Here is a 22,066-nt window from a genome sequence, read left to right on the forward strand (position 1 = left end):
CGGGCAGCTTTACTGTGATACATGTATGTGTGTGTATATCCCACACTTACTCCATTCCTCTGCTATATAGATAACCTGTGGTTCATCTTTACTATAAATTTTTTTTTAATTTTCCGTCAGCTGTTTTACACACCTACTGGTTTTACACATGGGGAAATGATCTATGAGAACTGTCTTACAGAAGCTCTTTCATAATGGGTAACTTAATTTAACTGAAGAGCTAGAGAGAATTAGTGTTACTTGCTTAGCCATTCTTCACTAATGTCCTATTTTAACGTAATACAGATGAATCTGTAAAATTCATTTGCCTTCTTTTTCCGAAATTGGCCTCAGGCTTCTCATTCATCTTTCTGTAGTTTAACTGTGTTCAGATAACTAAGTTTGCTTTCTTTGTGACTGGTTTAAAACAGTGGTTTCAAAATTTAGTTGCATTATCTTTCATTTATTTAACTTGCGCCCTGGCTACATCATCAGTATATTGTCATGCCGGTTGAATAGGGGGTAAGGAAGGAGGGAAGTCTTTTGTGTAAAAGTGTTCTCTACAGCTGCTCTTCCTTGAGGCTGGAAGTTTGGTTCCTGACAGGAAATGATATAGACGTGTGTGATAACGAAATGACATGAGGGAGAATTGCTTGTAACATTGCTTAGCTTGTCCAGGATGGTTGGCTGTCAGCTGGCAGATAGGTTAAGGCAGATTATATCTACAAATCTGAGGATTAGCAAAGTATAATTGAAGAGAAAGCTAAGATGGTGGAAAAAAACTATTTTGAGAAAAGTTTGGACAAAAGCTGGTGTTATAAAAGTTAATAGTCATGTAAGTAGACTCTTTTGACCCTGCTGTCTGAGAGAGTCTTTTAAAGCATTAGAATTTGTTAAAAGGGGGGATCTGCCTGAAAAGAGTCAGGAGTTGCAAAGTAAAAGACATTCCTTGAGTGTGAGTTTGCACATATCAAGGCTTTTTGCGCTCAGGTTTTTCTTTCAATTTAAATTTCTTTATGGAAAAATTTCCATCTGTACCAGAAAGTAAAGTACACAAATATCCCCAAGTATCCATCTTTTCTTTATTCCCATTAGTTCAGACCAGACTCCTCTCTCTTGCCTGGATTACTAAAGTAACATCTGTCTCTCTATTTCTAAGTCTCAACCCCTTCCAATCCATTCTAGCATATTGTAGTTAGAAGAGCTTTCTGGAAGTGCAAGCTTTGGATCTCTGTTACCCTCAGGATAAAGTCCAGTTTCTTTAGCAAATCATATAAGACCCTTCCAATCTGTACCCTGCTTATCTCTCCGTTTGTTTACTGTGGCCCTTCCCTCACTTTTTCACTATCTAGGAAGGTAACATTAGCAGTTGATGTAGCTTTGTCCTAACAAATTTTATATAAACCTACAGATTATCAGCTCTGTTGTCATGTTAGCAGTAAAGGGAGCTTATATAAGACCTAGAAGAGTCTACTGTGCCTGAGGAAGAGGTTTCTAAAATTTTTTGTAGTTGACTCACACAGAAGGCAGCTGTAGGACAGTGACCCATACAACACACCCAACTTCTCAGAAATAAGAAGTTTAAGACAGAACACCAGGAAGCACTAAATAAGTTGAAAAGTCTTTTTGCAAGTAGAAGTTCCCTAGCAGCATAAGGCGTGATGGAGGACTGCAAACAAGACCAAGTAAGGCAGCCTTTCACTGGTTTGTGTTGCAGACATATGGGCTTACACGTCTGGCACATGCATACTAGAAAATAGGGTTTACAGTGACTTTCATATTTACTGTCCTCGGAACTGTGCTTAAGTCTTCAACATCATCTCTGTTATTTTCAGATCACATTTATTGAACACTCTGTCCATGGCGTTAGACTGGGCATTGTATAAAGCACTGTGAATGCACTCTTTCTTCATTGCCTTACATGAAAAAGCAAACAATATAGAAATAGGAGTTTCCAGAAATAAAGTTTTACATACACTGAAGTAGGACAATAAAACATATGAACAAACGTGTATATTACTTGGCTTTTACATGAAATTTTTTTTACACAATAGCATTTTTCTTTGGAATTGGAATAAGAAGGGAGGAGTGGACCAGCTCACTTCCCACTCAGACTTTCCTGCAGTAGGTTGTGCTCTATCTATCTCATCTGCCACAGAGAGGCCCAGGCTGTCTCTGCAAAGAGCTGAGTGGCACTGCTGACAAAGAACCTCAGATCAGTTGAGTGGAGACATATGGGCAGCGTGTTTGAGTACTAGCTGATGGCAAAGCATTTTGGACAGAGGTGGCTCATAAATGAGGAACTTAATCTAAGAAACTGAGTTTCTCAGCCCTAAGAGTTCTAATTGTTGGTTTCCTCACAGCTCACTTTCTCTCAGGCCCAACCCCTCACTTTGGAGAACTTGTTGACGACAGCTTTACTTTTTCAATTCTTGCACAAAGGCAGATGTCTCTGAAAATGCAGCTTACGCAAAACATCTGTGTGCTTGACTCTGTTCCCACGGTGTGTTTTCCTGTACTGCCCCCCCCCCTTTTTTTCTTAATTAAAAACAGTATAACATGAAAATTTGCAGAAAGAAAAAAAATAACCCTCAATGCCACCTTCCTTATTAATAACCATTTCCTCTCCTGCCATATTACTTTCGGATTCTAAAGGTGCATAACTTTGTGCCTGGTTATAGCCTTTTTCTTAAGCAGAAGTTAAGATACTTTATCATGCAGCCGCTTCCCTTTTTTTTTCCTGATTCTGGCATCATCTTTTGGTTTTTGGTCTTGAGTTACCGAAAGGGCATTGCAGTTTATCAGCATTTTGTCAAGAGTCCTCGTTTTTATTTTCCTTTCCTAGACCCAAGTATTCTACTTTTTAGAGTATGCCTGAGATTCAACCTTTATTTTTAAAAGTAAGACGTGTGTGTGTGTGTGTGTGTGCAGCATTTTAAATTTTCTTAACATTTAAAAAAATGATGTTTTCAATTACATTAACTTTCAAAGCATGTTACTCTCCCCTCCCCCAGGGTAGCCTCAGTTAAAAAGAAAACACAAAAACATGTCTACAAAATAGAAGTACTGATTTGCTGCATGAAATATACCAAGTAAAATTTAAGGTAAGCATGAAAAGAAATATACAAGAAAAATAAAAGCAATGTAAATAAAAAACAAATTAGTCCATATATCAGTATTATATTATAAAATATAAATAATCGGCCCTGTTCATACAGCCAGAAAAAGAAAAAGAAAAAAACATATCTACATTCTTTGGCCCTCTCTGTGTTGCAGGCCTCAACTCTCCCAATATCTGACATCACTAGCAATGCTTCAGTGGTAACTGGTTGTCTACTTATCAGAGATGTTTATACATCTCACATTTTGGCCTCTTTATAATGGTGAATAAGGCCACATTCCTCTCTCTCATAATCTTTCCTTTCTTGTTTTATAAGAAAGAACTAAATGGGCCGTGTCTTCTTGTTTTGGTAGAGTGGTTAGATGTTGAATATCTTTAGCAACCTTCCTTTTAGAAGCCACCTTCCTCTGTGGCCAGCCATCTAAAGGGCGGGCCTCTGTGGTGTGCAGGGCTCCCTGCTGACTAAGGACGTCTGTTAGGCCTGTGTACAGACAGCCTCACTAGCTGTCCGTTGCCTTGTGAGAAAAAGAAAGGCCCTCCTCAGGATTGCAGCTTTCCTTCTAATCATTGTACAAAAATTTTGCCTTTGGCAGTTAAAATCATTTCCTTTTGTTTCTTATATTTTCCTGTGCCCTGAGTTGCCATTTTGGGTATTTAATAGAACCGAGGCCAGTGCCTTAAAATAATATAGGCAGCAGATTTGGGATTAGAATGCAGTGTTCTTACACTGAAGCAAATATGTGATGCTTTAACGTTTTTTCCTCCAACACATTTAAAACACATATGAAATTTAAATTTACTTTTGGATCATTTTGGTTTGAATATTTTCCTTTTTTCCAAATCCTAACTAAAATGTTTGGAATTCTCATTGCTTCACATTGTACTCTAGAATATTGCAAAATACTGCATGTGATCTCTTTGTCCCTAGCTGTCTTGATTTCTCAAATACTATCTGGAAAATAGAGCGAAGAATGCTTCTTAATAAGTTTATCTAAAAATGTGCATTTAGTGAGTTTGAAAAATAAATTAACTCTTAAACATTAGATCCAGCATCAAGAATGCCCAATAAATTAAATTTTCAATGAACCAATGGAGAAAGTTTTCATCTGTACTAGTGGTACAGTTCTGAAATGATTGTGTAAGGGGGAAGAGAGTAGGAAGCAAGGAACTTTGGTTAAAAAGCTGAGCTAATTAAGGCCTACAACTGCCACTTGCTTTCTCTTGTCTCTTATCTTTGACAACTCATTAAATTGTCCTTTGAACTTTGCCTTTTGATATTTGTCTTTATTTTCCTTTTCATTCTCTTCCTCCTTCTCCTTTATCATCAGCAGCAGCATTATTACTATTTTAACAGAAGTTAACTGCTTTTTTAAATATCAGAACCTAAGCACTAGCAAGTGTTCCTCCCGGATTTCATTATAAATGCATTAGTACAGGACCAGGAGGATCTGTAATGTGAATTAAAACAGCTATGAAAATAAAGATTCAACATATTTTGTCATGCCTTTCTCTATTCCCCTTGGTTTGATATTTGAGAATTAGTATCTTTGAGGGGTTTTTAAGAATGCATGTTGGCAAATTATTTTATTTCCTTGGCCTGCTAAGGTAGTGAACAGCTATAAAAGAAATGGTTTAATGAGGAAAATTGAAAGACTTATATTTTACAGACCGGATTACATTTTCATGGCCAGTGAATTTTGAGAATTACTTATAAGTTTACAGTGAAGTCATGCTTTAGAAACAAATGAACAGACAAGGAGAACCTTGGCTTTCTGATAATTTAAGAATTCATTTTGAACCCTATTGGTACCCTGGTAAGTAAGCTACAATGGGGCTGCATTGTACAGAACAGGCCAAGAATCTAGACTGCTACACCGTGGAATAGAGTTTTTAAAAAAACCTTGAAAATAGGCCTAAAATTTTATCCCTTCTATCATACTGATTGTGTAATTGGTCAGCTTAGGCAGGTTATTCTCAAAACCTTTGTTTCCTCATCCATGAAATGGGGAAAGAATGACTTCTGTTCATAGAGTTGTTGTGAGACAGTGATTGAGAAGTACCAGGCTTCGCATATTTAAAAAGGTGATAAAAGAATGGGAGCCCACAAACGAGAATGTGATGGAATAGTCAGAAATATAAAAGGAATACTGAGAAAGTAAGAATACTAAGAAGGCAGAAGGTTGCCAATGATACCAAATGGTCAAGAAAGATTAGAATTGAAAAATGTCCATTTGATTTGACAGCTAGAAGAAAATCCCAGTTCTAGTGCATTAGAAGGTGAGTCACAGGTCAGGAAGGGGAGACATTGAGACCTGTACCGCTCATCCTTCCCTTCTGATCTTCTGCCACACATGGCTGGCTCAGGACACTTTAGTGCCAGTGAAAATTCAGTTGCTGTTTCCTAAACCAGCAAAGCACACATCTGTCTCAGAGCCTTTGCGTTTGCTGCTCCCTCAGTCTTTAATATTATTATCCCAAACAGCCACAAGGCTTCCTTTCTTAATTCCTACAGATACCTGCTCGCATATCAGACTTCCCCTGACCATACGCTTTGACACAGATATGCACAGCAGCACGCCCTGTTGCTGCAGTTTTTCTCTGCTGCTCTATCACCATGTGATATCTAAAAGCATGGCTGCAGCTCCGCTCTGGCCAGTTGTTGCTACGTGTGAATGAGGACATATGTATTCAGATTTTCTCATCTTTAAAGAGAAGCTGAAAGTTTTTATTTCTAACTACAATTAGTTGTGAATGAGTTTCAAAGCACTGTGGAGGCCAGATAATCTGTCTGGTTTAAGAGCAGTGAGTAGGGTAAAGTAGGGTACAGTATCTGGCGAAGGATATCAAACTGGGATGCTTAGAGAGGTACCAAGTACACTCAGTATCTTAGAAGCTAAGTGTGGGAGAGTCTCAAAGAGGAGAAGGTAATTTGCCAGTGTACATCAAAGCTCCAGGCGCTAAATGATGATCACAAAATGGTGTTAAGCTAAGACCAAAAGATCTTTGTCTATTGGAGGTATCATTTGGGAAATCATTGGCAAACTTAGGGTGGAGAGGAGTTTCTTAGGAGTGGTGGGACAGAAGCAAGATAAGAGTGGGTAGAAGTGACTGGCAAGGGACGAAAATGGGGACAGCAAACATAGACTTATTTTTAAGAAATATCAGTAATAAAGGAAGAGAATTTAGAAGGGAACATAAGGTCAAGTAAGGGTTTTGTTTTAAGGATGTACAAGAACAGATTGGAACATGTTTCTAGGCTGAGGAAAGCAGTCACCAGGAGAGGGATGACTTAACTGATAAAACTAACTAGGAGGCCAGGGAATGAGGTCAAGGACACAAATGAAAGGACTTTGACCGCTGGATGTATCATCATTCTCTCAGATTAGAAAAGGAATATAAGTCTGCAGGTGAGAGAAAGTAATTGGGAGGAACCACACCAGCTAGCTTCCCTTATCTTGATGTAGAACACCAGGTTAACTGGAGAACTGAAGGAAGCAGGAGCTGTGATGGGAGTTGAGAGTAGAGTGTTTGGAACAATAGCAGGGGAAGGGAATCGGGGTGGGAGGTGCCTGGAGGTGTGAAGGGCCCCGCTGAGTCAGCTCAGTGTTGTTGCTGTCATCTTGGTACCTTTGTCACTGAGACCATGAAGGTGCTGTGGCATCCAGAGGCATGGCTTTATCATCTCCTTCAGTATTGTACTGCCTTCCTTTCATTTATTCTATAAATACTTACTGTACGTCCACTTCGTGTCAGGCCCTGTGCTAGACATTAGATAACATTAGACAAGGCAGTTGTTCCTGTTCGACGAGCTTGCTGCTCAGACAGATAATAAAAAATAACTCATAAAATAATCCTATAATTTTAAGCTATAGTTAGTATTATGAAGATACTAGGTCGGTTAGGGAAGGAAGAAGAACCGAAGAGAGGTTGATGGCTTGGGAAAAAATTGAAGAATCAGGGACTAGGAATCTCCCTCAGGTTGAAGAGTGTGAACACGAGTCACGAGAAGAGGTTGTAGTCAGCAAGTGGGAATTTGGTTTCTGAAATCAAGTCCATGAAGATCTGACACCACCTTCCAAAGGGACTCTGGGGCTGTGACTTGCCTGGCTCAGTTGGTTGAGGGCCATCCCACAAAGCAAAAGGTCGCAGGTTCGATTCCCAGCAAGGGCACATGCCTGGGTTGTGGGCCAGTCCCTGGCTGGGGCATGTGCAGGAGGCAACCAATGTTTTTCTCCCACATCAATGTTTCTCTTCCTCTCTTCCTTCTTCCTTCCCCCTCTCTCTAAAAATAAATTTTAAAAAGCTTTTTTTAAAAATACACCCCAAAGGGACTCTGGGAATTAGAAGTCTAAATGGAGTCTTAAGATTGTAGTGTAGGAATCAGAGTGGAAGGAAAGAAGACTGAGCAATGAAAGAGGATAAGTAAAAGGTAGTGACAAACATGTCAGAAGATGACAACGAAGACTAGAAGCTGGCCGGAGCCTCACAAGCTGAAAGTGGCCTGACAGCAGGGTTTGACATTTTGGCCAAGTGCTTAAAAGCCCAGCTTGCATTCCTTCTACAGGTGTGTTTCAAATACCTGGAAAGGCATTTGTTGAATCGTGCAAATGAATGATTTTTCAAATGCTGAATAATTTTTTTGAGCTAATCTGCTTTTGTTTTGTTTATTCCCACCAACTATTTTAAATTAGGTGCCAAATAATGTTGGTCATGTCTCTTGGTAACCAGTACATCCAGCATTTTAAATGCTTAGAACTGTTCAGGTAATTTATTTTTTGGTCTAGACAACTTTTAAGTTTTACCTCTTTGAAAGAAAAGTGTTTAAGTCTGGAGTTTAGAGCCACAGGACTGAGAAGCTTTGTTAATTCAGCCTGTAAGGAAAATCAGCTCCTTTGAGCTGAGGCAGTATCTCCGCTTCTTGGGGGAGGACCGTCTTCAAAACAAGACTCCCACCGCTGTCATTCACCAGGAGGACTAGCATCAGTTGTGTGGGGAGGTTGCCTGAGACCAAGTCCATTCATGGGCGCCTAGTGTTCTTTGTTTGTGTGGGTTTTTTGGAGGGGGGGGGGTGCATGTTTTGTTTTGTTTTGTTTTGTTTTGTTTTGAAGGGGGGGGTGAGTAGGGTATTTTGAGGTGGCTGTGTGAGGCTGAGGATCGCCAGAGCAGCTGCAGAGGGACAGACTAGCAGGCAGCAGTGAGGTCATGAGAAGGTCTGGATTCTGAGTCTGAGTCTGAGTCCAAACGCAAAAGTGTTTTGGGTCCAGGCTGCTCAGCGCAAGTCCAGAAGTGGGTAGCAACCTGGAGGATCAGGAATGTGTTTGCGCTTTTCTCAAAAGTATTCAGAAATTAAAATGATTTTTACATCTGTGCTGTTCTCACAAAATGTGCTGAATTAGGCCCACCTGCTACAGTTAGAGCCCTTCAGGTCTGACCTTTCATTATTTGGTAGTACTTTTGAAACCCAAACCAAAAGCGAAAAACTTTAGATCCCTGAAAGGAGATCAAGTGGATGTGTGACCAGAAAGCATCTAGAAGGAAAGACTGTTGTTCTCAGAAAAAGCTGAAAAGGAACCAGGGCCTGGCAGGTATCCCACTTCTTCTCCCGTGTAGGCTTTCTTGCCCTGCTGCCTAGGCCCCATGGTCTTCCTAATGTTTTCGTTTTAGGCATCTATTTTTTTACTTTTTATTATTATTTTTTAATTTTTTATCCTCACTCAAGGATATATTTCTTGATTATAGAGAAGTTGGGGCGGGGGGGACGAGAGAGAGAGAAACATCAGCGTGAGGGAGAAACATTGATCGGTTGCCTCCTGTACACACCCTGACTGGGGATAAACCCAAAACCTAGGTATGTGCCCTGACGGGGGATCAAACCTACAGCCCTTTTGGTGTACAGATTGGTGCTCCAACCAACTGAACCACCCATCCAGGGCAAGTTTTTATGTATTTTTTAAAGCAATGTTTACTATACAACAAACTTATTAAAGAAACAAAAAGAAGCAATTTTAGGAAACAGCATGAGAGGATTTGCCTCATGGGAATACATCTAAATCTTTCCCCACCCAGCCCGAACTTCGTCTTCAGGATGCTGTGAAAAATAGAACAGACATCACACCAGGCTTTGTAGTGAAATCCTGCCTTTGTTCTCTTTTAGATGAACTGACCAGATGTGTTTTTAACTGTTGGTTGCTTCAAATTATTATATTAGCAATATGTCCTATTGTAGTAACACCTAACTCAGGATAAAGGGTTAAAGTGCCACTATGTCAGATGACAGGACTGTGTGACCAGGGGCAAGGAATTAAATTCTCTTAACTTCAATTGATGTATCAGATTCTCTGTTGCACGCTCAGAACTGAGTTTTAACTATCTTAAGCAAAATATTTGTTAGAAGGATGTCAGAGCTCACCTAATGGATGGGAGGCTAAAAGACCAAATTTAGAGAACAGGCAGGGGCCAAAGGCATTCAAGGAAAGCCAAGGAGAAGGGGCAGATTGGTCTATCCCTTGCCACCCTCGCCACAGTGAATGTGACCATCTCCCACTGTCCCTACTCCCTTGCCTTGGGTCACTTGCCTAAGATTCAGAGGAGAATTTCAAAGTTGGAGGCCACCAAAAACATGCACATTTGGGGAAGTTCCCAAAAGGAGACTTAAGATTAGGAAGGAGAGATCTATTTTTGGACAGGCCAGAACAGTAACTGTCAATTCAGTTGTGTCCTAGTCTAGAAATTGGAAAGCTAAATTGTATGGCCACTGATAAAAATTAATGATCCTAGATTATACTTGTTTCTGAACATTTCTAAAATGCACATGTTTGAGGCAAAACGTATTTGAATACATAGCTTATAAGATCTTATCAGTAAGTAAACATTCAAAATGAAGAAAAAAATTCTGGGGTTTTTTCACCTCCCATTTATGGTCTATAGGGAAAAGACCAGGAGAAATTAGTCCTGATGGAATTTGTCCTTCAGCCTTGAACAAACAGACCCTTTTTTCTTAGATGTGGAAAAGTAGGAAAGGGGAAAAACAAATAGCTGCATCTGAGGGTAGGTGGTGCTGGGCATTGTGCAACAGTTTAAGTGGAAGATTAGCTGGAACTGAAATGGCCTGTGGTTATAGTTAATGAGTAAGAACTGAAGTCCTTAGCTCTTCTCTACTTTGCCAATCATGGGTCTGCTGATACATCCCAGCCCCTACTTGTTTATTGATAGAGACAAATAATTCTGCCGGGATTCACAGGCCTATGTCTGGGAGTTTATGCCATGGGGGAGAGGGTTCCAGATATCAGTTGCCATTCTAATATTGTCACTTGAACATATGTCTGGGTATCTTGGAGATGGGAGTGGGGAGGGGATTGTTTAATGATAGATAATAGTACCTACAACATTTGGGTTTCGGTTGTCTCCCATTGTAATCTGAGTTTCTTTAGGATTATAGAATCAAGCTTCTCTTATTTAGTAGTGCACTTTTGACTTTTGCACCTGTGTTTCATACATCAAGACACGATGTCTTTTTCCTTCCTGTTTTGGGGGATTTAGCCAGATTTTTTCAGTAGGCACTAGTATTGCTAGCTCTGTAGTCCTTTGGCCTCTGATCTGACACTGGAAGCTTTTTATTATGCAATTCCTTTTTTATGTGTTATGGTCACACTAAGTGGGGACATGAACTTTTTTCCACCTAATGGGATTGACAGAAGCTACCCTAGTGATTTAATCTGAAAATTAAACAACTAAATAAGCAGAGAAAGCTTATCAGAAAAGAGAGAATGTTAGGAAGGTGGAATGAATTTGGAAGTTTCACCTAGATGAATATTGTTCCAAACAAAACGGTAACAGTTTATATTATGTGTGTTTGAGGTTTATATAAATGGCAACCAACTCACCTTGTGCAATTATATTGTGTGCAATCAGTATTACATAATAATTTACCGATAAATTTTGGCTTCAGGCAGACATACCAGACAACTCAAGAGTTTGGCATTATAAACATAAAAATCTGCTTCATTCTTACTTTCTGAAACTTCATTTCCCATAGTAAATAATCCATTTCTTCTTGTTCTTTGGTGTTGCATATAAAACAGAAGAATGTCTACTTAACTGATATTTAGCAGTTTGGCCAGGTGTGTTCTTGCTGTTTTGCTTCCTTGGCCTACCTGCTGGTCATGGATGATCACTCTGGCCACATTCCTCAGAGATTATTCCAACCTCAGAATAGTTAAGTATTTTTTTTTCCCCTTATTTGACCTTTTCCTCTACTGTTTGCCTAAGAAGAAACTTCAGTTAACACGTTTCATGCTTTAGGAAGTGATTTTGATCAGGAAGGCTTGGTACAGAGTGCTTCCCTATATTTATTTAAAGCAGAGTGCTCTTTCCTCCATTTCTGAGACTAAAATGCTACTATCATTCCCAACAGAAGTTACAGTTCTTTTCTCTACTGTGTAGCCCATCTGGATTCATGCAGATGTTCTTCATTCCCCACAATGTAAGTCCTTCTGTTCATGGCCCTGTTAGAGGGAACAAAAAAAGGAATGAGAAGAGAATTGAGATTTGGATAGATTTCGGATCTCTTCTCTCATTCCTGTACTCTACTTTTAAATTCTGTTGACAAGCTCTGTAGGGAAACATTGTATTTCATCTTATGTAAAAATATATCATGAAACTAGAACAGCATAGTAGAACGTGATTAAGAGCATGAGTATTCAAATCAGACCTTGGTATGAATTCTCACTATAAGGATTACTAGCTGTATGATCTTGAGCAAGTAATTTATGATCTCTGAGCTCCTTTCTCTTATATGTAAGTTGGGGGTAAAAAAATATATATATATACCTGCTTCATAGGATTGTTGTGAAGATTAAATGAAATAACGTAAAGTGCTTACTTAGTTCAGTGCCTACCACAGAGTAGGAGTCGAGTTAGCTATTATTAACTCATTTCATATGTTTAACTACGGGTGAGTTTCCTGATGAGCAAGTGATCTTGTGGCAAGAAAGAAATGAATGTTCTTTAATTGTATTCTGATGAAGAAGAGGAATTATGATCCTGTGTCATTATCTTATCAAGTAGCTAATTACTCTTCATCTTTAGGTCAAGAGAGTAGTGGTATTCACTTTATCTTGTGTTTTCTTTAATATAGAGGTTTTAAGTCCTTTTAGGTTGTGTTTAACTTAGACACCTGAAATCACATATGGATGGCTCTATAGAATTACAGAACTCCTGTTTCTGGGCCAAATTCTAGAGAACTGGTCAATTAAGAAAACACGTAGCCCTGGCTGGTGTGGCTCTGGATTGAGTGCTGGCCTGTGAACCAAAAGGTCATGGGTTCGATTTCCAGTCAGGGCATGTCCCTGGGTTGTGCGCCCAGTCCCCAGTTGGGGGTGTGCTAGAGGCAACCAATCAATATATATCTCAAGCATTGATGTTTCTCTCCCTTTCTTTCTCCCTTCCTTCCCTTCACTCTAAAAATAAATACAAATCTTTTTAAAAAACATGTAAAAGTTTTTACCTGCCTTTCTAAATTTTTAGACCAACTCTATATGTCAATTGAGTCTTCAGACAGCTGTTCCAGAAAGACTAATATTTACATAAATTAATCCCTTGGTATTCTAGAAAGATATACTAAGCTTTTACCTAACATTGAAGTACATGTGATTAAATTTGCATATAGTTTTCTTCATATGCAAATAAAGCATTAATTTTCAAGTTGAATTTGATCTACCTAAACTCTGGTAGTTGCAAATTTTATTTTTCACTTCCACGGCACTATGCCACCATTGCATCTTTGATAGATTTATAGAGCTTTAACTTTTTTTCCATAATGATAGGGGATTTTTGTAATCAACCACACTTTCATTCCTTGTGATCAACAATGTATGCCACTTTTGTGGTACCTGGGGAGTCATAATCTAGGGCCACAAAATAAAGGGATTGATTGTGCCATCTAGAGTGGATCTGCCATGACTCTGGGAGCCTACACCCGTACCTAGCTGGATCTTCTGTGCATTTTGTTCTATCAGGAGTTTATTGAGATTTCCCTTATACCATTATGAGTTTGACTTCTGGTCTTTTATAATCAGGAATTTTCCAGGTAGCTTTGAGTTAAAGCAAGGCCTTTGTCACCTCACCCAACCATCCCCTTGTGAAAGCACTACATACATTTTAAAGAATACACTTAGATGTGCTTTAAAGCATAAGCAACAAATGTATCTAAGAACATTACAGAACTCCTAAAACCAGGAAGTTAGTTCTTAAACTAGGGTTTGTCAAAAAGAAACTACCTCTGTCTCACAAAACAAATGAAGTATATGTTTGGTTGTTTTAAGCTCACAACTAATATACTTCTTTTGTAGATGTAGAGACTACTTTGTTTACAGGAAACCAAAGTTGCCCGCAGCTGTAACTTTGCCAGAAGATAGGTAGACTATTTAGATTTTATTTTTTAAATATTTTCATTTAGTAAAGCCGGCAGTTGCTGTGTTGGCAGAAGCGTGAATTTCATTTCCTGTCTGTGGTGTACCCCACTCATCCTGTCACTCAGACATTTTGTTTTAGGTTGTTCCCGTAATGTGAGTGAAAGAGTGACCCATAGCAGGGTGACATGTGCATACCACGAATGTAACAAGAGACAAGACTTGTGCAACAGACCACAAGAGCGCAATGCTTTATTTAAAGATGAAAACAAAACAAAACAAAACAAAGGCAGCCCCTCCCAGCAGCCATGCAAATTTTAAAGTGGCGGCTTGGATTCATGCTTGTTTTTAGAAGACATGTTCCAATCTATTTGGCAAGTTACACCAGAGGTTTATCAGCTTCATGCCACTTGATTGATTAAAGGACAAAATTAAGTCAACAACAGACAGCTCTTTAGAGTTGATTTAATTTCATTTTCCAGTTAATTTATTATCAAACACTTGTATTTTATAGTCTGCCATATGTATTTTTTTAATCTGCCACATATATTGAGTTCTGTAGCAAATATTTTTTACATGTGAGAGTACAGAATTTCTATTTTATTCTTTTAAATTACAAATACTGCTGCGGTGATAGAACAGATAAAACAGTGTGGAAGAAACCATGGGATGAATGAATTCATCTGTCAGACATCTACCTAAGCTCCTGTGTTTCCAGTGTTGAGGACACAGTGCTGACCAAACTGAAATCCTTGCTCTTCATGGAGCTTATGTTCTATTACAGGGAGACAGCCACAATCAAGTGTACAAGTGAATATAATTTCAGCGTATGATAAACATCCTGAAGGAAACAGAACAGGCTAGATGTGACTGAGGTTGGGGGAAGATGATGACACTGGAGTTATGACTTAGGGACAAGCCAGAAAAACATGTCCCAAGTAGAAAACAAAACACACGAAGGCCCTGAGAAGGGGCCTGAAGTACAGAAGAAACAAAAGGCAGTGCAACCAGATCGTAGTAAACAGAAGGGGAGAGGGAACAAGATCAGAGAAGTAACTTATTGAATGTTACAGGGCCTTGAAGTCCAAACTGAAGACTTCAGTCGGCTTTTATTTATGTACAGAGGGAAGCCATTGCAGGGTTTTAAGCAGGGGAGTGACATTATATGATACACTTCTATAAATTTAAAATATTGTCACTCTGGTTGCTCTGTGGTAAGTGGATAGTATTTAGCAGTGCAGAAGTGGCTGCAGACAGACCAGTTAAGAGGCTTTATGTTGATATAATGTCTGGGATTAGTTTCACTTCAGGGACAAGGAGAAGGATATAAAAGAAACAAGATAGGCCATGAATTAAAGCTGAAATGTATGAGAACATGGGGGTTTGTTATATTCCATCTACTTTCTATATGGATGGCGTTTTCTGTAATAAAGCTTTTAAAAAAATTTTTTACAGTGGTCTAAGTAAAAGATGATGGTGCCAATGGGCGATGCATTGTGAGAACAGTAATGGAGTGAAGTGGGAAAATTCAAATTTTATTTAAAAGTAAAGCTCATAGGTTTTTCTGATGGATTACATATATATTGTTGTAGGAAAAAAGAGAAACCAATGATGACTGTTACATATTTGACCCAAACAACTTGGGTGGGTGAGGCTAGAGTCACAGGGGACTCAAGAGACTAGCTTTGGCAATGTAAGCTTGAGATGCCAGTTAGTTTTTCTAGTGGAAATGTTGAGTAGGCAGTATAATATACAGTATGTTAGCTAACCCTGAATAGCATACATACTTATCAGCAAACTTGGAATCCTCCATTATGTGTTTCAGAACTTTACTATTAGTGATTTCAAAGTTTAATCCATTTTCAGATTCTGTGGGTAACATTGAAAGACTTGGTCTGTTGATATGAAATAATTTAGGTGTATTTTCTGTTTGCTGTGGATATCCACTAGCAATTGTATTTTGAATAGCCTGTCTCCTGAGGAGCGGTGTAATTCTCCACTTCTGCTGAGCTATCATTCACATGAAGGATGAAATTAACACGGAGGGCAAATTCCGTGGGTTAAACACACTTCCTGCGCACTACTTTTCAGTACATGTGGGAATGCAAGTTGGTGAAAGTAAAATTTTAAATAACACTTTAGTGTATTTTAAACAGAACTTTAGTGAACTTTGGATCTATTATTAGTAACTAAGTTTATAACATTCACATGTGATTACAACACTTGAAACACTATAGATTATAATAATAACTAATATTGATAACCATAAATCTAATAATAGTAACTAGTATTTACTAAAGGTACTATGCTAAGAAGCAGTATCCTTATTGACTCCTCACAACAACCTCATTTTATTATCCCTGTTTTGTGCATAAGGGAATTTAGGGCCCCCCACCCAAAATCATTCAGGTAAGAAGTAACAGAGTCAGGATTCAAACCCTGGCAGTCTGGTTCCAGGACCTTCGCCCTTTTTTTGTTTGTTTCCAGAGTCTTCACTTTTTCCTGTTACCATATAATGCATATAGAATATATTAAGTTTTGTTTCATAAAAATGGTATAGAGTAGATAGGACTGTGTGAGTAATCGTGGTCTCTTTTGATTTTATTTTTACCTCATCCCATGAAATTGGGACTTTGGAAGAGGTAAGAGAGAATAATCCCAAAGTGGGTCTCCATCTCAGTCCTTGATTTCCTTTCTTAAATAATTTATTTTCTTCTGACTTTATTTGTAGCATCAGCGAGAGCTTTCTAACTGTCAAAGGTGCTGCCCTTTTTCTACCACGGGGAAATGGCTCATCCACACCAAGAATCAGCCACAGACGCAACAAGCATGCAGGTAAAGCTCAACATAATCCATTTCTTTCTTGGTTTCTTTGATTGTTTTGTTCTAAAAGTCTGGCTCCTTATCACCATCTTTCCAACAGTTCTATCTATAACAGTGAAAGCAAGCATTGTACTATAATCACTTTCACTTTCATACCATTTTTCTTGCACTTAGCAGAATGCCTTACACATCCAGTAAATTTTCAATAAATATTTGTTGGAAAAATAATAAGGTACAAAAATACTCTAATAAAGTCTTATGTGACTTCACAATTATGATTTTTATAGCTAAAAGATATTCAGATGTTTCCTCAGATTCTATGCAAAATCATTTCAATTAACAGAAGATGACATTTTTTTTTCCTGTTTACTCTCTAGTGATGTTATAAGGAAAATGATACGATATAGATAGATAGATGATAGATAGATAGATAGATAGATAATAGAATATATACTAAGATTAAAGTAACTCAGTGTCACTGTTGTGATAACAAGAGTTATTATGGCACATATTGAAATACCAGGTCTTAAGTGCTAGTGTATTTCTTGATTGTGTTTACACTAAGAAGACTAGAAATTTAACTCAGATGACTTTTCTAGAAACAAGAAGTCATCAAATAAAGTCCACCTAGAAATGAAAATAAGACTCTGATTTTGAATAACCTGCTAATATTCTGTGTTCTATTCCAATGTGACGGTTTTTCCCCCCACACATCCAAGCAATTCTTGGACGCCAACTGAGTGTCCTACAATTCAACTGACTTCTGACACTGCCTACCTGGAAATTAGGTTAAGGGCTCAGTTGTCCAACTCCCCACTCCACATTCCACACTTCAGTTGTCAATCATAAGTTCAGGTTCTCTGTGGATTGGAGTTTCCAGTGACCCCCTCGTTGGGTTCAATTAATTTGCTAGAGCAGCTCACATAACTCAGAGAAACTATTTATAAAAGGATATAACTCAGGAATAGCCAGATAGAAGAGGTGCATGGGTAAAGTATCTGGGGAGGGGTACAGTTTCTAAGCCCTCTAAATGTGCCACACACCCCAAAACTCCATGTGTTCATCAGCCTAGAAGCTCTCTAAACCCAGTCCTTTGGGTTTTTATCGAAGCTTTATTACATAGGCATGATTGCTTAAATTATTGGCCATTGGTGGTCTAGTCAACCTCCTGCCTCTCCCCTCTTCTCTGTGTCCTGGCAACCAGTTTCCATCCTTAGGTACTTTACAATGTGAAGTCATGTTGTTAACAAAAGATGGACTCCAAGTCAAAGTGGAGGCATAGGTAGACTCACTTCACCTCCTTGCACAACAACAGAAAGAATTATAACTGGACTTCAAAACAAATAATATCCAGAACCATCAGAAAATCAAGTGGTATGGAAGTCCAGCAACCAAGGATTTAAAGAAGCCACATTCATCCAGATGGGTAGGAGGGGTGGAGATGGCACAGAGAGGTGAGGAGACACGGTGTGGCATGGAGAGGCAGCGATGGCAGCAGAATGGGCACCAGCAATCCCACATTCATGTGTAGTGGATAAAAATTGGGAGGGATACCTTGGGAGCAAGTGATCCCAGCCCCAGGCCAGACCGCACAGCCCAGGGTTCCCAGAATTCCAGCACTGGGAAGATAAATCCCCATAACTTATGGCTGTAAAAACCTGTGGGGGTTGGAGCGGAACAAGAAACTGCCAGATTTTCAGGAGACTTCTTTTAAAGGGCCTGCATGAACTTAGAACATATGCAAACCCACCACTCTGGGATTCAGCACCAGGACAACAGCTGGAAGGGCGCCAGTGGCACATGGGAAGTCGGTGAAGTGACTGGAAATGGGGCAAGTTTCAGGCAAACCTCCATAAGCCAGGCAGTGGCATTGTCCCTTCTCTGATTCTTCTCCTGACACAGCCACAAAGCAGTAAAGTGGGTCGCCCTGCCCTTGTGATTACCTAAGGCTCTACCCCACACAATTTATAGGTGCCTTTTCTACAATAGGCCACACCACTAAGACAGGGAGTCAGAGCAGCTCTACCTAATACACAGAAACCAACACAGGGAGGCTGCCAAACTGAGGAGACAAAGAAACATGGCCCAAATGAAAGGAAAGAGCAAAACCTCAGGAAAAGAACTAAATGAAATGGAGATAACCAACCTATCAGATGCAGAGTTCAAAAACTGGTGCTCAGGGCGCTTGAAGAACTGATTGAGTATGGCAAAAACATAAGGGAAGAAAGAAAGGAAGGTTACTACAAAATGAAAAAGAAAAATCCACAGGAAACCATCAGTGGAGGAGTAGAAACCAGGATTCAAATCAACGATTTGGAACAAAAGGAAGAAATAAGCATTCAACCAGAACAAGAAGAAGAAAAAAGAATTCAAAAAAACGAGGCTAGTATAAGGACCCTCTGGGACATCTCCAAACATACCAATATCCAAATCATAGAGGTGCCAGAAGGAAAAGAGGAAGAGCAAGAAATTGAAAGCTTATGTGAAAAAATAATTAAAGAAAACTTCCCTAATTTGCGGAAGGAAATAGACATGCAGGTCCAAGAAGCACAAAGAATCCCAAACAAGTTGGACCCAAAGAGGACCACACCAAGACACATCATAATTAAAATGCCAAAGACTAAAGATAAAGAGAGACTCTTAAAAGCAGAGAGTTACCTACAAAAGAGTTTCCATACGACTATCAGCTGGTTTCTCAAAAGAAACTTTGCAAGCAAGAAGGAGCTAGCAAGAAGTATTCAAAGTGATCCATGCTGGACATTTGAATGCTGAATTCAAAGTGATAAAAACCAAGGATCTACAACCTAGATTACTCTATCCAGCAAAGCTATCGTTTAGAATGGAAAGTCAAATAAAGTGCTTCCCAAACAAGGCAAAGCTAAAGTAGTTCATCATCACCAAGCCATTATTACATGAAATGCTAAAGGAACTTATTTAATAAAAAGATCAATACTATGGTCTTTAAAATGACAACAAACACAACAATCAACAACTGAATCAAAAAAAAAAAAAGGAAACAACCAGAACAGGAGTAAGAATCATAGATATGGAGATCATTTGATGGGTTATCAGCTGAAAGGGGGAAAGGGGAGAACGGAGGAAAGGTGAAGGGATTAAGAAGCATAATTGGTAAGTACAAAATAGACAGGGGGATGTCAAGAATAATATAGGAAATAGAGAAGCCAAAAATCTTATATGCATGACCCATGGACATGAAATGGGGGGGAGGGGAGGAGATTGCTAAAGGGAAGGGGAGGTACCAGGAGGAGAAGGGCAAAGGGGGAAAATTGGAACATAGCATAATCAATAAAATATATTTTAAATTTTTAATTTAATTAAAAAAAAAAAAAGACACCATTATTGCTCTCCTCAACTTAAGAAATTCCATGCGTTTTTGGCGCTCTTTGCCAGGAAAAGGAAGAAGACCAAATATATATTTCTTATAAATCACAATATCGCACCTGCAAATAGTAGTATATGCATTTATATTTCCATACATTGGATTTCTCCAAAGAGAGGTGCATTTATGCCAATAAACATAAGAAAGAATCAGAAATGTGTCTGGGGAAAGTGGTCTCTAGGTATAGGGTATCTCTAGGTTTAAGATGCTAATCAGCTTATACCTATCTTCTAACAGCAAGCCTTGTTTGTATCATTTGGGGAGGAAATTGAAGTCATCCTGAGGACAGTATTTGAATAAATCCTGATAAGTGCTATACAAAGAATGGTTGCGTATTGTTATAAATGTGCCACTTTGATGTGTTACCTCCAGGAATAGGATAAATTGGAATTACTAGGAAGAGAAGAAAGAAGACTACAAACCTTGAGCAGTAGGTCAGAGATGAAAGCCAGAAATACTGTATCCCATTGAGCCAATAGTTGCGTTTAGCTCCGGTCCAGATAATCTCAGCTATTTTAGTGGCTGTCCTACTTTTTATTTGGAACTTCATCTAGTTACAAACGTAGCAGCTCAAGATTATAATTCATCTCATTGGACAGTATTATCCTCCTACCACAATTCTTCAGCGTGGAAACTTTTTTTAAAGAGTAAAGGGGGAAAAACTCTCTTGAAAAATTAGCTTTGGACTAAACTTTCTAAAACCTTTTTCTTCAATGCCCACCACCAGAGGGGAGGGATACTCCCCCCTAAAACTTGAATGCACAGAGGAAGTAGACCCAGCTAAGCTTTGTATTTCTGTTTGGTATGGATATTTATCACTTACAGTAAAAAGACAAATTATTGGTTTCAGTCCAGCTTGTCTGACTAAAATGTTAAGCAGATTGCTCTGTGGCATGTAACAGTAAGTGGGTGGCTTTCAAAGCTCCTGGCCCTGGTTGGCTGTTTTCTTTGGTCATACTTCCACACTGGACTGGCCACCCAGGTTTCTACTTGACCTTGTTCACTTAGCTTCCCCAATACTAAAAAGAAAAGTAGATTTAACACAAACTGAATGGGCTTGATTTGTAATCCAGCCCAGAACAGATGAGGCAGTGTGGGTGTAAATGCAGCTCACAAAACCAGACCTTCCCATGAGCTGGAGCTGCCTTGGCTGAGCTCACAGTGACTGAAAGATGATGGCAGAATTGAGAACAGATCAAAGGCTTACTATGTCTTAATTGTACTTTCTTATGCATGTTTTTTGAACTAGTTAGAATTTCTTATCTGGGCTTCATTTTAAATATCAAATGCTTTTTGTAATCAAATGTGATAAGAGTGAATGCTAACATTTTAAAGGGAAACAGCAAAAAGTCATTAAAATCAAATTGAAATCTGAAACTTCAGTACTATTATTGAAATATTTGAAAAATCTAAGGAAGGGATCTTACCGTACCAATATATTGCCTCTCTTAGTCTCTGTGAAGAACGATTTCCCAGTAGAAAATACCCAGTTTGGTCATGGCATTACTTTTCACAGCCAACAAACCTGAGCTTCCACATATCAGCTTGCATGAGAAGCCTTACGGTAGGGGAGGGCTCACTGACTTTTGTCTGACCTTCAAACAAGGCAGCTGGATCCTTGGGCCAGTAATGCTTGGAATGGGGACTTAGGGCTGCTGTTTGCCCAAAGTGGTTCTCCTCCAGAAGTTCTCCTTCCTGAAAATCCTTTCCTCAGATTGTTTATTCTGATAGAACAGAAGGAGACTTAATTTTTAAAAACCCTCAGCTGCTTGCCCTGGTCGGGTGGCTCAGCTGGTTGGAGTGTCATCCCATGCACCAGAAGGTGGCAGGTTCAATCCCCAGTCAGGGTGCATAAGGGAGGCATCCAATCAGTGTTTCTCTTTCACATGGATGTCTCTCCCTCTTCTCCTCCCTCCCCCTCTCTCCTTTCTTCTCTCTCTAAAAATAAATATATCCTTGGGTGAGGATTTAAAAAACAAACCAACCAACCCTCAGCTGCTTGACTCAATTGTAGCTTATAATTCTAGTCTCTCTTCATTGTGTATTCCTAATACTTTGTGTCCTGGGTTTTTTAAACAGCTTTGTTGAGATATAATTTACATGCCATATAATTTACCCATTTAAAAGTATACATTCAGTCATTTATTTAGTATAGTCACAGAATTTAGCATATTCACAGAAAGATGTGCAATCATCACCACAATTTAATTTTGGAACATTTTTATCACCCCCCCCCAAAAGAAACATAGTACCCATTAGCTATTCTTCCCTATGTCCCTTACCCTTCTCCCAACTCTAAACAACCACTAAATCTACTTTTTCTATATATAGATT

At 39.0% G+C, this 22,066-nt stretch overlaps 1 protein-coding gene across 2 annotated transcripts in view; it reads left to right on the plus strand.

The window, feature by feature from the left end:
- SSH2 (slingshot protein phosphatase 2) overlaps window positions 1-22,066 on the plus strand; it is a 217,421-nt gene that overhangs the window by 135,873 nt on the left and 59,482 nt on the right. For both annotated transcript variants that reach the window (XM_090290635.1, XM_090290636.1), the window contains one exon: window positions 16,241-16,344. In XM_090290635.1, coding sequence (XP_090146761.1) covers window positions 16,241-16,344 — 104 coding nt within the window. The remainder of the gene's footprint in view (window positions 1-16,240; window positions 16,345-22,066) is intronic.

The sequence above is a fragment of the Furipterus horrens genome, unplaced genomic scaffold (assembly GCF_987537825.1).
Source record: "Furipterus horrens unplaced genomic scaffold, mFurHor1.1.pri manual_scaffold_11, whole genome shotgun sequence".
Taxonomy (NCBI): Eukaryota; Metazoa; Chordata; class Mammalia; order Chiroptera; family Furipteridae; genus Furipterus; species Furipterus horrens.